This window comes from Lissotriton vulgaris, chromosome 10 (genome assembly GCF_964263255.1).
Source record: "Lissotriton vulgaris chromosome 10, aLisVul1.2, whole genome shotgun sequence".
NCBI classification, from domain to species: Eukaryota; Metazoa; Chordata; class Amphibia; order Caudata; family Salamandridae; genus Lissotriton; species Lissotriton vulgaris.
Genome location: NC_141698.1, coordinates 1,101,831,302 through 1,101,847,075, shown reverse-complemented (window position 1 = coordinate 1,101,847,075; position 15,774 = coordinate 1,101,831,302). Strand labels below are relative to the sequence as shown.

Sequence of the window (15,774 nt, the reverse complement as noted above, 5' to 3'; positions counted from 1 at the left end):
GGAGTCAGAGCTGGATTTACTAGCACTCTCAAATTCATTTCCCTAGGTGCTATGACGTCAGAGAGGGCAGAGGTGTATGGGTTCGAGGATGAGCTCCAACAAGCATGCTGAAAGCACTCCATCAGCACTCATCAAAGCTTAACATTCCACACCTGCTCTGTGCGAAGCCATGTTCTATGCAAGAAAATCTCATGCATGTTCGCAGGTAAGGTGCAGACACATGCAAGCAGACCACGGGTACATACATACATACATTCGCAGCCAAGCAGACACTGCCGGTGGAAACTGCAATCTACCACGTCCACAATGGCGGTGGAGAATGGACCAATGGCAGGGTACCGTGAAGAACAACCATTGGCAGAGGTAGCGGTAGAAAGGGGCGGGACTAGACATGCAGCGCACCGGAGGCACCTGGCACCATAAGACAAGACTGAACCCCCCCCCCACACCAACCTCCCTGCTTATATCGCCATGCCCACAGAGGTACTCAATATATATTTTTTAGCAATTTTATAGAGCACAAACTTCACCCTAAGGTATTGGAGCACTTTACCTGTGCACTAGTTAGTTACATTAGACAAGGTCACATTCATTTTCAGTAAGCAAAAGGAATTAAGCGATTTGCCCAAAAACGCGGGATGGTGAACACACGCCGAGACCCGAGCGTGGTCCCCAGCTCTGGCATGCACACCATAGGGAGAGAGAATCGCACAAAGTTAACAAGTAGGACAAGTGCACAACCTCCAGTTTTAGAAAAAAGTTTTTCTGGTTTAGTGATTTGTTTAAAATAAGTTTAAGGTTGCTCCCTTGGGTACGTTTTCCGTCCAGTGAAACGTAACATTAAATCATAGCTGTGTGTTTCCAAAAGATATTTGGTCACAAAACCCAACAGGGGCACTCCTTGTAAGTGATCACAGTAAAGGCTTCTTGTTTTGACTTGTTGAATTTTATTCATTCAAAAGAAAAAAGTTCATATGCTTCACTTAATTCTTATTTCATTTCGAAAGCATCATGAAATTATATGGGTTTTGAACATATTCCAACCTCCAATGCATTTCGAGCGGGTTGTCCGCTCTTCATCAGGGAGTGCATTGTAATCAGATTGTCAAGTTTGGGGTAAATCTGAATGTAGATGAAAGACGCGCGTTCAGTGAATCGTCCGGTACACCGTCATCGTCTTTCATATAATTTCATGATGCTTTCGAAATGAAATAAGAATTAAGTGAAGCATATGAACTTTTTTCTTTTGAATGAATAAAATTCAACAAGTCAAAACAAGAAGCCTTTACTGTGATCACTTACAAGGAGTGCCCCTGTTGGGTTTTGTGACCAAATATCTTTTGGAAACACACAGCTATAATCGCACAAAGTTGCCACAGAGAAAGCTGCAAAGAGACACCGTGCAGGCACGCAAAGTGGCACGCGCTCACGGAAAAACAGCATGCACACGCACAGTATACAAGGAGAAGGGCGCATGCGCAGTGCTGCAGACACGTGAGCGGAAAGCAAATACTTGAAGCACGCTCTGCAACCCCTGACCTTAAATCATCCCAAATATGATCTCGAAGGTGGAGCAGTGCAGTCCTCGAGGCCGGGATTTCAAAGCGTGGCGGGAGGATGGGAAAGAAAGACAAAGCATGGAGAGCGAGCAGGAGGAAGACAGGGAGAGCAACGAGGAACCGAATCAACAGAGGAGGGACAACGAAGAGGGATTGAGGAGGATAGGAGCCAAGGACGGTCTGAAAGAACGACGACAGAGCAAGCTGTCTTTGCCAACGTTCAAGCGGCGTGAAAGAATGATGATGATACGCAAAAAGAAAAGGGAGGTCTCTGTATGCAGGAAGGGGTTCCTATGCCCACTGGGCAGCCGGCCAAAACAGGAAGTCCCGCCCCCATCGCGGCGCGACAGGGAATCCACTGTCCGAGGAGCCCCGAAGGCTCCTGATCGAGTCCCGGTCCCGAGATGGGGGACCGGGTGAAGAGCGGCCGGGCGCATGGGGAAGGCGGGACTCTCATGTGGTGAGAGAGCCCCGCAAAGCGCTCCCGCCACCCGAGAGGCAGAACTGCCGCCGAGCACCGCCAGAACAGGTGAGTGTGTTGAGGGAGAGGAGGGGTGGGTGGGGTGTACGCGCGTGTGTCTGTTGGAGTGTGTCTGTGCGTGCGTCTGTCTGCGCGTGTGTCTGTTTAAGGGGGGGTGCGTGTGTGTGTGTGTATGCAGTGTGTGTATGTGCGCATGTGTGAGCCTTTCTTTGCATGGGAATATGAGGCACGGCGACGTGCGCGCTCACGAGCTACAATCTCCGGCAGGAGAAACTCGTGACAGTCTGCTGTCCACATTCCCCCAAAAGTGATTGCATAAGTTGTCGATCCCTAGACAGCAAAGCTTCGCTTTGCTTTCGTCTAGGCTCGACCTAAAAACAGAACTAGTGAATACTATGATCTCAACATCGAACGAGTCCTTCCAGACCATTTAAAAACATCATATCTACTGCTACAATAGAATTGGAAAATCTACAGACATTACTAGAGATAAAAAAATAAACTTTTGACAAAATAGTGTAGCACACCCTCAAAACCAAATAGGTCAAAATGAACATTAGTAGAAGTTGTGATTAAGTTTAGAAATAGATTTGAGGAGTGCTTGTGTTAATTATCTTTTAATGTCATTTCTTAGGTGCAAGTAAAGAAAGTAGCAGGAGATGCACCATGCGGTCGAGGCAGGCTCTTTTTTTTTTAATCTTCCACTTTCGCCCTTCCCCCTCGCTGGTGTTCATGACAGATTAGTAGAGTTTGTCGCGAGTAGTGGTGGAGTGGATTTGGGACAAGTCGTCTGTTCCTGAGGGGTTCGCAATTTAGGGTCATGTAAACCACACGCCTTAGATGCTGGCAAGATTTCTGAGGCTCGGCACTAAACAATCCAGTATCCAGGTCAAATCTTAGTTCCACGCTCACACCTTGATACCTGTTGGGAGGCACTTGAGAAGGCACCGCTCAAGATGGCAGAGGTAGACCTTCGCTGGAGATTTTCTGATGTCCCCAAGATCTCCGGAGAACAGGAGGCCCACTGACAGGCCCTTGGAGAGCACACTTCGGGCGCCACACTTCAGCAGGTCTTCGACCCTGGTGGGCCACCATTTAGAGATTGCACGCAGTACTCTACGCAGGCAGTAATACTCCATATACATAACAGTCATCTGGCAATGTGCACCAAGCAGTTCGGGTTCGCCGGTCCCATGTCCCTGCAATCATATCTCACCCTTTGCAGAAGGATGGCTGTCGTAATTATACTGTTGTGTGTCTGAAGTTAGAAGTGGTTTAATGGGTTTCCCTTTGAACCACAGATGTCTCCCCTAAATTGTAGGCCAGTCTGCCATGGGGCCGTGGAATGTAGAACTTAATCTTTCGTGGGTCCATGATCCGGCCTCAGAGGCCAAGTGTGTAAACCTTCTCCTATATATTCCATTCGGTCCTCTAATGGCGGAGGTCTGTCATTCTAGTGGTATGCCAAAACCACCTTAACCACTGGAAAGGGTTTGGCATGTTGAATCCAATGATAGGAAACACCATGAGGCTGCTCCACTGCATTCCACTATTGCAGTCCTAAGTAATGTCAACCACTTCCCCATGTTAACCTTTGGGAAGCGCAAGCGTCATAGGTAGTAAAAACACTTACACCCATTACCACTGTGTGAGAAAGTACCTGAGCGGAGCGAGTTTCCACCTCGTTATTCGAGACCACGAGTCCCAGATTCCTCTCTTCTATCTTCACAGGAACACAATAGAAACAACCCGGAAGTTCCGCCTCCACGACCTGGAAGCGGAGTAGAGAGACCAATAAGAGAAGAGCAGAACAAACGGGACAGAGAGGAAGAACGCGGAAGAGAGACCACGAGGGAGTACGAAGACGCGGGACCCGACTGGAGGAGAGAAGACGCGGGACCCGACTGGAGGAGAGAAGACGCGGGACCCGACCTGAGGAAAGGAGAAGACGCGGGACCCGACCTGAGGAGAGAAGACGCGGGACCCGACTGGAGGAAAGAAGACGCGGGACCCGACCTGTGGAACGGAGAAAACGCGGGACCCGATACCAAGAGGAACTGGCCATCCGACAATCCCGAAGAGGAAGAAGAAGCCTGGTCCGAAGATTGGTGGTGTCCAGAGGTGGCTGGGGAGCGGCCGTGACTCAGGAGAGTTACGGCGGAGCCAGGTTAGTGTCAGGGTCCTGGGAGTAATTGGGGAGCGGGTGGGACAGAGTGGGAAACTAAGGCAGTTACGTGTAACAGAGGGTTGTGAACTTTAGGAAAACTCTTTTGTGACTACACACGTTTACTGTTGGATTGAATGCATGGGGACACCGTTTTTCTGAGCACAGTCGTTGACGTCCATAAGGGAAGATACAAAACCATTGGCTATATCTATATTCCCTTCTTTATTTTCTACCTTAAACACTGGAATCTTATTGCTTTATCGTACTTCTGGGCTCTTGGACCTATTCTTGTGGCACTTTAAAACTCTAGCGCACCACGGTGAGGTGATGGTGACTGCGACTTTAAATTAGCAACAACATAGTCTGACGGCTCCTTTGTCCTTTCTTTATTCCCATATGAGCCTCCGGGGCGAACATCACGGTCAAGGACATCCAGACGGAAGAAACACCCCTCTTTCATCAGAACATTTCAGTTCACGGGACACCTCGGACGAAGACGAAAAGCAACAGATAACCATTACTCAACAACCTATCTCTTCTACTTTTGTTAATAAACCTCCTTTTCAACCTATTCTTAAGCCTCCACGCCTGTTTATCAAGCCTGCCCTCCCACACACTGAAAAGGGTTTGGCATGACGAAATGGGTAATTTTATACAGAAATCCTTTCAAACCTCAAACTTTGGTTAAAAAACTATTTTTTTTTAAAGAAACACTTCTCCTCACATTTCTGTGATAGAAAGTTCTGGAATCTGTGGGAAACCACACATTTCCTGCCATTTACCTTGGTTTGATCACCTCTTCTTGCGGGCACTTGGCCCACCCACAAAAGTTGTGCAGCAATCATAGGTGTGTAGGAATTTTGTGGATTCCAAAGCTTGCATCACAAATGTAATGAAAATGCATGACTTCAGGCAAACTGAGGTTTGGAGGGCATTGTGTGCAAGAAAACCTCATGAGATCCATGCAAGGCACACCACCTTGGAATCCTCGGGTTGTCAAGTTTTTAAAAATGTCTGTGGTTGGCAGGTTTCCATGGGTGGCAGCCGCACACTGCTCCGAATACTGCAGGTACCTTCATCGCTGATCTCTCAATGTAGCCCTTTAGGGCCTTTTTGTGTCACGGTCTCTTTTCCCACCCACACAAATGAGGTACCATTTTTATCGTGAGACTAAAGAAAATGCTGTGTGGGAGGAAATCTGGGCCTCTCCGTAGGTTTCAGGACTTTTTTCCACAGAAATGTGAGGGAAAAATGTGTTTTGAATCAAAGTTTGAGGTTTGCTGAACATTGCAAGTAAGAAAATGCTGTGGGATCAACAAAAAGCACACATCCTGGACTCCCCTGGAAGTCTAGTTTTCAGAACTGTCTGGGTCTGGTAGGTTTTCCCATGGGGAAGCCTACTTGAGCCCAAACAATGCAGCCATTCACTATTGCAAGTGGGGCCATATTGGAAGCAAGCCACACTCTACTGGCCCATATGTAAAAACAACACTAAAAAGAATCAAATGCCCTATTGCTTGTCATTGGGGTGGGATGCTTCAGTCTGCAGGAGAGCAGAAAGACTGCTGAAGCTTTAGGGGCAAGGGTAGGGACAGATGTTAGGATTGGCAAAGACCATCTCGATTATTGAAATATAAATGTTCCTTCATTACAATGGGCTTTCTGACCTCAGGGCAAATTGGAGGCACATCGCCTGTCCATAAGTGGGAGTGGGAGGGGTATGCGGGGTGGGGGGAGGACTGGTTTGTCCCTCTTGCAGTAGGGATGTGGGCTATGCCAGAGGATAACACATGCATCACTTTCTTTTGCCCCCAAAGGCAAAATACCTTGTGACAGGTGGAGTTTCTACCCCCATGGACCAAGTTTAGGGCAAACTCATCAATTGGGAAACACCTGTCTGCAGGGGAAAGAAAGACACTACTGCCCCTTTTGGGGCAGGGATGTAACTAGTAGCCAGAGTAGAACGCATGCATTCTCCTTTTGTTTGTTTTGGCATCATTTTTAACTACTTGGCTGCAGCGGCAATTCCGCCGCAGCGCTAGGGGGTAGAAGGGGCCGTGCGGAGCTCTCCTGCTGGTGACGGAACCGCTCCGTCATCAGCCTCTGCAGCGCTGTGCTTATGAAGGAGCGGTTCCGTCATAGCCCAGCCATAGAACGCGCCTCGCAGGCGTGGCGAGCGGGCCATGACGGAACCGCTCCGTCACCAGCACAGCGCTACCGAGGCTGATGACGGAGCATTTCCGTCATCAGCGCGGAACCAGTTAAATCCCTGGTGTGTAGTGGGCTTTCTGCATCCTCTCCCCCGGACAATTTAAAGGCAAACCATCTGTCTGTCTGGTCAGCCCCTTTTCAGGTTGGTGTATGACCTCAGAGAATCCAAGAGCACGTGCAGACGACTCGAGAAAGCATTGAGGAACAGCAAAACTTCAGAAGCTCGCACCACCTACAAGAACGCCATGACAGACCAACACCAACTCATCAGGGCCATGAAGAGGAACTTCATCCAGGGCAGAATCCTCTCCAACTCCCGCAACTCTAAGGAACTCTTCAGCATCATACAAGAATTCATCAAACCCCTCCAGCAAAACCTCTAAAGTCCCTTTGTCCTAGGACCTCTGCAAGAAACTTGGCTCCAACTTCCATCACAATATCAGGACTATCTACGACGACAACTTTGACGAAAAGAACCAAGGCACCGACACTACACCTACCACTGCCAACCCCACCCAGGCTAACTTCCCTGCCTGGACCCCTGTCACTACAGTAGACACAGCAAAGACCATAAGGAGCATACACTCAGGAGCCCCCACAGACCCCTGCCTGCTACACATCTTCCACAGAGCTGCCTGCGCCACAGATTGTAGGCCACAATGTACAATTAACTGCGCCCTTGAAACAGCCACGTTGCCAGACAACTGGAAAAACGCAGAAGTCAAACCCCTCCTTAAGGAGAAGCCCTCTGCACACCCGACGGACATCAAGAACTACAGACCCATCTCTCTCCTGCCCTTAGCAGTCTAAGTCACTGAGAATATGGTCAACAACCATCTCACAAACTTTATAGAATCAAACTCGATTATTGACACTTCCCGCTTCAGATTTCGCAGCAACCACAGCACTGAGACCACCCTCCTAGCCACCACGGACTACATCCGCTCTCTCCTCGACCTCAGTCTACCCGACCTCTCAGCAGCCTTCGCCATAGTCTTCCACCGCACACTAGCCGCCAGACTCCACGACACCAGCATACAAGGAACTGCCCTAGACTGGATCCGCTGCTTCCTCACCGGCTGAAATCAAAGAAAAAGACTCCCGCCCTTCCTATCTGAACCCACTGAGATCAGCTGCGGAGTACCCCAAGGATCCTCACTCAGCCCCACGATCTTCAACATCTACATGGCCCCCCCTCGCTTCCATTGTCAAAAAACACGGACCCAGCATAGTAGCCTACCACGATGATACCCAGCTCATCCTCTTCCTCACTAAGGAACCAGACACAGTTTCCAGGAAGGAATGAAGGACGTCAAATCCTAGATGAGCAGAATCTGCCTGAATCTCAACTCAGAGATAACGGAAGTCCTCGTCCTCAGATCCACCCCCTCCACGTAAGACACCAACAGACCATTCCCGTAACCTCAGCATCATACTCTACTCCTCCCTCACCATGAAGTCAGATCAACGCTGTATCTTCCTTGTGCTTCAATAGCCTCCACAAGACCTTTAAATGGATCCCACACAATCCAGAAAGAGGCCACTCACACACTCATAACCATCAGACTGGAATTCTGGAATGTCCTAAACAGCGGAATCAAGAAATCTATAATCCTCAAACTCCAGACCATCCAAAATGCCATAGGCCAGACTAGTCTTCTGCATCCCACAACAAGACCACATCAACCAGCACCTACGAGACCTCCACTGGCTCCGTCGAAAAGAGAGTGACTTTCAAGCTGCTCATTCACGCCTACAAATCCCTCCACAACACCAGACCCCAATAACTAATCAAAAGTATCTCCTTCAACACACCCAAGAGAAACCTCCGCTCCCCTGGACTTGCCCTGGCCGAAATCCCTTGTATCCGCAGTATGGGAGGAAGTATGGGAGGAAGTGCCTTCTCCTACATCGCAGCCAAGACCTGGAAAGTACTGTACTCCCCCTCAGCATCAGATGAACCCCCACACTGCTAGCATTCAGGAAGAGCATCAAGACCCGGCTCTTCGGATCCGAGCGACCTGCTCGAAACCCCCCTACCGTTGCGCCTTTTTGCCCCTCAGAGGTGAGTAGTTTGCTTCACAAAACGCTGCTTGGTTGATGCAATCCTGCCAGCTGTACCCCTTTCATTTGCCCCAATACAAAATTCCTGGTGGCTAGTGAGGTTTCTACAATCTCAGGGTGCCGATTTAGAGTAAGCACCCAAAGTGGGACAAGCCTCACTATCTGCGCACAAGGGATCTGAAAGCCACTTTTGACTCCACTGGTGCAGGGGTATGGCTCAATGCCAGGGAAGGCTGCACTATCCTATTGCTTGTTTTGGCTCTATTGTAAAATCCCTGGTGCCCAATGTGCTTTCTCTCCCACCCCCAACCCTCCCCTCCTAAGCCCAGGACCATGCCCCAAAATAACTCATTGTTGAATGCAATCCCTAGTGTCTAGTGGGCTTTCTAACCCCCACAGGGTAGTCAAACACATCTACCCACGGGGGCAGAAAGACTGCACTGGCTTTGGGCATGTCCATAGTGGGTAGCCACAACCCAAATCAATATATTTATGTTTGATTTTTATTTCCCCGGTCTAGTGGGCTTTTTGTCCCCTATCGATGGGGCAGATTGGGGGTAATCACACACTTCCACCCCCCACCGGGTAGGGGGGTTAGGAAGACCGATACCACATTTACTTGGGTGGAAGCATGGCCATGCCACAATGGGGGTAATCACCCCCATCCAAACTCCCGGACGGAGGGGGCATAAAGACTGATGCCTCTTTTACTTGGGTGGAAGCATAGCCATGGTGGGTAGCCCCAATTCCTATATTTAAATGTTAATAAAGTTTCCCTGGTGTCTAAAAGGCTTTCTGCAACCTAGGGGGAAGATCAGGGGTAATTGCCCCATCTGCACCGAGGTGGTGAGGGAAGCAAGATTGAAATATTTAGAGGGACTAGGTGATGTCTCACCCTCCCCCACTGATGCTGTGAAAGTAAATCAAGACCATCACCTTGTTTTACATTCACTTTACTGAAATGATCGTCATTACAGTGAACAAAAAACGCTCAGGCTGTTCAGGAAGCTGATCCTGAGCAGTCAGAGGTAAAAATACCATAAAGGAATTTCTGGGGTGCAGAGCACAAGATAGGCCTTTATACACCTTCTTAGTGTTGGCCAATGGCCGACACGCGCAGCAAAAAGGAAGTGCGGCCATTGGCCGCACAACAGGTTAACATAGATTTGTGTTATGAAAAGTCATTTTGGAAATTTCTGCTCAGGATACTCGCTAGAAAGAAGGTTCAACATGATCTTTATTTAATGTACTTTTAGTCCGGGAGCCTGGAATTATGGGTTTCTGTGGATTCAACTTTGCTCTGCTTAATTATTGATTTGCCACATAATCCTTTTTATGCAGCATAATTTTCAGCTCACCCCCCAAAATAATGTACATTTCAAATAGATTACAAATAAACCGTGCCACATCTAGTTACGCACAGTAATAGATTTTTGCAAAGATTAGCTTGTCATGTTTCTGTTGCGGATGGTTGTATGCAGCTGTAATACTAACAAGGTGTGCCTTCCCCCAGTCAGTATTAGATGTCAAAATTACAAGATATTTCTGCTTGTGTGTGTTGCATTTTGCCATACAATTTCCCATTTCCTGTTGCCTAATTTTGTCAATACCGACACATAATTTAGGGGCAGATGTATCACCTGTTTTTTTAGTCGCAAACGATGTGATTCGCAAAAAAGCTGCGCTTGCAACTAAAAATTCGGGAAATGTGATGTATGATTGAAATCACATTGCAAAATTAAGGAATCGCAAAATTTGCGATTCCTTTATTTTGCGTACGCATTTAAGGAATCGCAAATTTCGATTCCTTAAATGCTATGTATGACGCACCCATGTTGTGCGATTTCTAATTAAGAAATCGCAAATTACCACCAACTTGAAGTTGGTGGTAATTTGCTATTTCTTTCACAAATTCACTTTTTGCCATTTGTGAAGGTGCCATGTGGCGCACATACATGCCCTTAAGGCATGTATGTGTGCCAAATGCACACACATGTAAATTTCAGGGGTGCCACAGGGTGTCCTAGACACCATTGAAATTATTCTCAATTTGCGATTCTCAAATTGCGAATCGCAAATTAAGAATGGCTTCACATTCATTCCTATGGGCCTCCTGGCCCATGGAAATGAATGGGAAAGTATTCCTTAATTGTGATTTCACAATTTGCAAATCGCAATTAAGGAAAACTAAAATCGAAAATTGTGAATCTTTAAAATACATCCCATTTTGTAATTCTCAAATAGCGATTCTCGAAAAATCGCTATTTGAGAATCGCAAACACGGATGTTGATATATCTGCCCTTTGGTTCTTAGTTGGGCACACACATCTAGTCACCCCGCCTTCAGTTTACATTTCAGCCACATTTTCCAAATGGCACGTTGCCATTAAATTACAGCGGACCATCAAAACACAGTAAACAATAAATAAAAAAATGTATTGTGTCGAACTGAAGCACCACACAATATGTATTAATTATAAGGTCCGAAAGTATCTAATCTTCAAGTCTTGTACCCAAAATAACACACAGTACACAATAAAAAAAACTCATCCGTTTCGTTTAATTTCTTTGTAGCCACGTCCAACACATTCATGCCCGTCCGTAGGATCTTCGTCAACAATCTGCCATATTTCAAAGATACGAGTATGATTTCAGCAGTAATCTGCCAGTTATATTTAAATTCCTCAACCACATATCGTAGAGAAGATTATTTACTTCAGGTCGGGCTCTGATGTGCAGTAAAACGTTGTAGCCCATCCTGGCGCGTGGGGGGGGGGGGGTCTACGGGTCGTCATGATCAAAATGATCACATCACGTAGGGTGCACTGTTCTTTTAAAAGTAGGCCAAAATGTTAATCTCCTTACCTATTTATTGTACTTTTTAGAGTATTACAGACATTTAAAAAGTGAGTGACGGCAACTGCGGTTTGTGAATTAATTCGAGTTATTGGTGCATGACAATATCCCCAAAAGAATGCATTAATGAGTTTATTTTGTGATTTAGCGAATGCCTTTAAGGCGATCCAGGCCAGCAACCATATTAGAGGTTCTCCCACCCTAGAGGAATAATTGATATGACCTCCTGCAAGTCTGCACACCCATCAACCCCGACCCCACCCCTTTGGCCTTCCAAAAATAAATACAATCTGGAGTAGTTATTTAGCAAGATCGATGTAGCCTTCAAGCAGTAACACGTTGAGTAAAAGTCACAAGTTCTCGTTTCCATGGTATAATTGCAGTAGGTGCAGTAACTCAGGCCCTATACTACGGGGTTCTAAATGTGCGTGAAGTTTTCTAAAGTTCGCCTATTTGGGGTAGGGGCGCTCTCAGTATTAAACTCTTATTCTGAAAGTAATTGCAATCCTGTAATTGTCCAGTTAGTTTGCAGACACAGTAATACGAAAAAATATATGAACTCAAAAGCACTCGGTGTACAAATGAACAGTTTATCAGAACTTTCAGGGCAAGGATTTTCTCTGCACTTGGCCATCAAAAACGCAAATAAGGAAATAAATACTTTTACGGGTCGGGGTAATGGTTTGCAGTCTTTTAGTTCTTAACACAGTGAATAAGAAGAGTTATTTGTGTCAGGAACGTACAAGCCAAAGGGCCAGCTCCACTCTGTGAGTACTCATACAGGTGTATGAAGTAACACGGACAAGCCAAGTAGATGCGGCGAGTGCGAGATCCCTTGCGGGAGGGGCACGGATCTCTACCCGCTGCATTCCATGGGGGGTTGGCCCCTACTCTCCTCGAGGCGGCTCACAACGGTGAAGCAATAAGGCTTCTAAGACGCTAGCCCTCCGCGGGCGCGTACACTCCCCCAGCCACCTCGGCGAGCCTAGGGCGTGCGCGCGCTCTACCCTCCGCGCGGCTGCGCGCGCCGGTCGCCCCTCCCCGCGCAAGCGGCCTCTCCACGGGGGCGCGCGCCGCGCGGATCACGGCCGCCGCCATTTTGTGATCCATGGGTCGAGGCCTAGGCGCCAATTCCGTCACTTCACAATGAATATCTTTAGCGTGCCCCGGGCAGAGTGGAGGAAAACGAGGCCTCGGCACGCCCGCTGCTTCTGCATTCCCACACCCGGCCCGCGCGCACCACACATTCCAAGCCAAAAAATGTTGCTCCAAGCTCAACATGTCTAATTAAGATATAGCCCGAGAAAAGACATTCCGCATAACGATCGATTTTAACCAAATGACCAACTGTACGATTAAAAAAAAGAATTCTACCTCGCCCTACACCAGCACAATAGGCCTGGTTACAAGTTGAGGTACTTTCTAACGCACATGGTAAATAAAGGTACCCTGGAATTTATTATGTCTCGGGAGCGATAAACAGCACCTATTCAAGTTATTGGGGAATAATATGCGGATTTTAGTGCTGAACTCACCAAAATGCGCACAGTATGGCAAATATCCTACATACTCCACGTTAAATTTTGACAATTGTGGAGTTATTTTAGGCACCCGATCATGATCGGATGCGTTAAATTAACCCAAACTGGTCATTCTAGAGGGTCTCGGCGGAGCCAGGCCGCCCCTCAGAGTGCGCTGCGCTCCAGTCACGCCGCCGCTTTCCCGCCGAATGCAGACGTCACTGCGCGGGCCCGCCGGGCCCAGCATTCCCGCCCCCGCGCGGCAGCGGTACTCACCATCTTGAAACTCAACTGGAACGCCGACAACTTTCGGTAACAAACAGAACTAAGAAAGAACAACACAAAACGAAACCACAACTGAACAAACAAACAAACTGGCGGCGGCCGCCGAATCCTCCGTGCACCCCTGCGCGCCACGCACTGGACGCGCCCAGCGACCCCGCCCCTTTCTAACTGTGACTGGGAGAGTCCATTGGCGGGGGAGGCCGGCCTGGTGGAGAGGCGTGCGCGCTGGTGTTTCGGTGCGGCCTGGGGCTCCTGAGGTGACAGTGGACATCCCCCGGGAGCTGCCAGCATGCGGCGGCCCTGGGGGGGACACAGCGAGAGGAGGGGGTGAAGGCCTCCGGGGGGCCGGGGCAATGGACTGCACCCGTCCGGGGGGCCTGCAGTCTGCCTAGAAACAAGAGTTCCCAAAGGAGGGGGTTTGAGCTCCAGAAGCAGGGCAGGGGGTGCAGAAGTAGCTGGGCTCCAACTTAAATTCAAAGAAACATATTAAGGAAATGAGAGAGGAGGAAAGTGTGAGTGCATCATACCAACAATGTATGTAGATTGAATCAATTATTAGAATAAGACTAAATCACTCTTGGCCTATGTGCATAAATTGTTTTCCACACTTTTAATCACCATTGGAAACATGTCAAGTCAATACTGATGTTTAATTCAATATTCTAAACGTGAAGGTTTCTGCTTAAGCACACGTAAATCCAGCAGAGACAATATATTTGCATATGCACGTGCTACTCTGTACTTAAGTCGAATGTGCTAAAGATGTCCTTGTTTGCTTGGATTTCTGATCAGTAGCAAACAGAATGTGGGGTCTGGTTAACAGTCTCTGCTGCACTAACGAATATCATACATGCCAACATTTTAGGACAGCGACGTGGGAGATTTAAAATAAAAGTTCGAGAGAATGAAAATTCCCCATTGACTTGTATTGTAGAAAATGCATTTTCAGGTGGGAGACAGCACAAACAAGCATTTACAATGCAATAGTTCTCGTATTAGGAAAGTTTGAGCTATTGGTTTTGTAAATGACAATTTTTTTATTTATGTGTTGGTTTTGAAAATAGCTAAATTAATAGCTTTGTCATTTACAATGTCAATAGTTATAACTTTTGCAAATGTGACACCTATAGCATTTGTAATGCAACATGTTTTGTATTTACGTGACTTAGATGTATTGATATTACAAATAACAATGGCTTTTAATTTTTTTTAAATAATTAATACTTGTAATTTATAATGCTACAAAAGGGGGTGGTGATGGACGGAGCATCTGAATCAATCAAACACTCACACCCAGTCAAAAGGTCTGGGTTTAATCCATCACCGTTCTTTGGCCCACTCTGCCACCCCAGTGGGCTAAAAAACGGTGATGGATTAAACCCAGATCTTTTGACTGGGTGTGAGTGTCTGATTGATTCAGATGACTAGAAAAAATGGTTAGGGGTTCTGCCCACCTCATCCTCCCGTACCTGAGCAGGAGACATCCAAGGATGAAAAAGTAGAGAGAAAAGGTACTGAAGGGATTAATCCACTTTTAATTCTCAAACAAGAAACAATTAATTATCTTGTGATAAGCAAATTAAATCAAGGAAAAATATCTATAAGTTCATATATACATATATGGGCGGACAGCCAGAGAGGCACAACAGAAAACAATTTATATACAACACATCACATGTACATTCTATACAACTATACAACATATATAATATCAAAAACACTTCTATGAACCCTCAAGACAAAACATATATACAAATATATATATATACACACCAATTTACATATGTATCTCCTATTAAAGTATAGTGGAGTCTACAACTCAAAGGTAGTCCCTAACGACAAGCACCAGGGGGTTAACATATATACCCAGCCTATATTTGTGTAGGTGCATCAATGAACAAATTAAATCTTTCTTGAATTAAACTAAGGGACTCCGTTCACAGCCAAAGGTGTCGACGCAGTCGCGGTCGCGTTTCAGCCAGATGATATAGGCTTCATCAGGACATGGGTACTCTAGTTTGCAAGGCCCTGGCCAAGTCTAGGGCAAATCTTATCGGCCAACCCACACTCCCACCCAGGAGGGTGGGGTAGGTGCCACCGTCTCGGCTCAAATCTCGAGAAATCTTAATATCTTCACTGTGTCCGCCCAGCAAGATATATTAAAATGAAAATGGTATAAGTCTCAGGAGTGGCTCAAGTCCCACAATCTTCCTTAATTCTCCGGCGGCTTCAGCAACGCGAGGAACCAGCGTTTGCTGCGGCGTATTACTCCATGAATGCCTGATTCAGATGCTCCGTCCATCACCACCCCCTTTTGTACCCCAGTTCAGACATGGCTATATGCAAATCAGTCTGACCCTGTGCCTCATGGGAACAGTCCAGCCCGAACTGCCAAGCCATGACTTCCCTGGACCGGAAACAAGCTTCCGAGGACCGGTTTCTGGCATTCCAGCCGTCTTCAGCCCGGCTTGCTTGAATCCAGTGGCAAAGTGAGCAAGGGACTCACGTCTGAGCATACCCTGCCACACTTATGGCGGCCAAACGCGGTACAAAAGGGGGTGGTGATGGAAGGAGCATCTGAATCAATCAAACACTCACACCCAGTCAAAAGATCTGGGTTTAATCCATCAT

General features: G+C 47.2%; 1 protein-coding gene across 1 annotated transcript in view; it reads right to left on the bottom strand.

Annotated features, from left to right (window-relative positions):
* DAZL (deleted in azoospermia like) overlaps positions 1-13,274 on the bottom strand; it is a 787,422-nt gene extending 774,148 nt beyond the window's left edge. The window contains exon 1 of the mRNA XM_086940080.1: positions 13,135-13,274. Within this exon, the coding sequence (XP_086796206.1) occupies positions 13,135-13,137 (3 nt within the window). The 5' untranslated portion in view covers positions 13,138-13,274. The remainder of the gene's footprint in view (positions 1-13,134) is intronic.
* Positions 13,275-15,774: the final 2,500 nt, after the last annotated feature.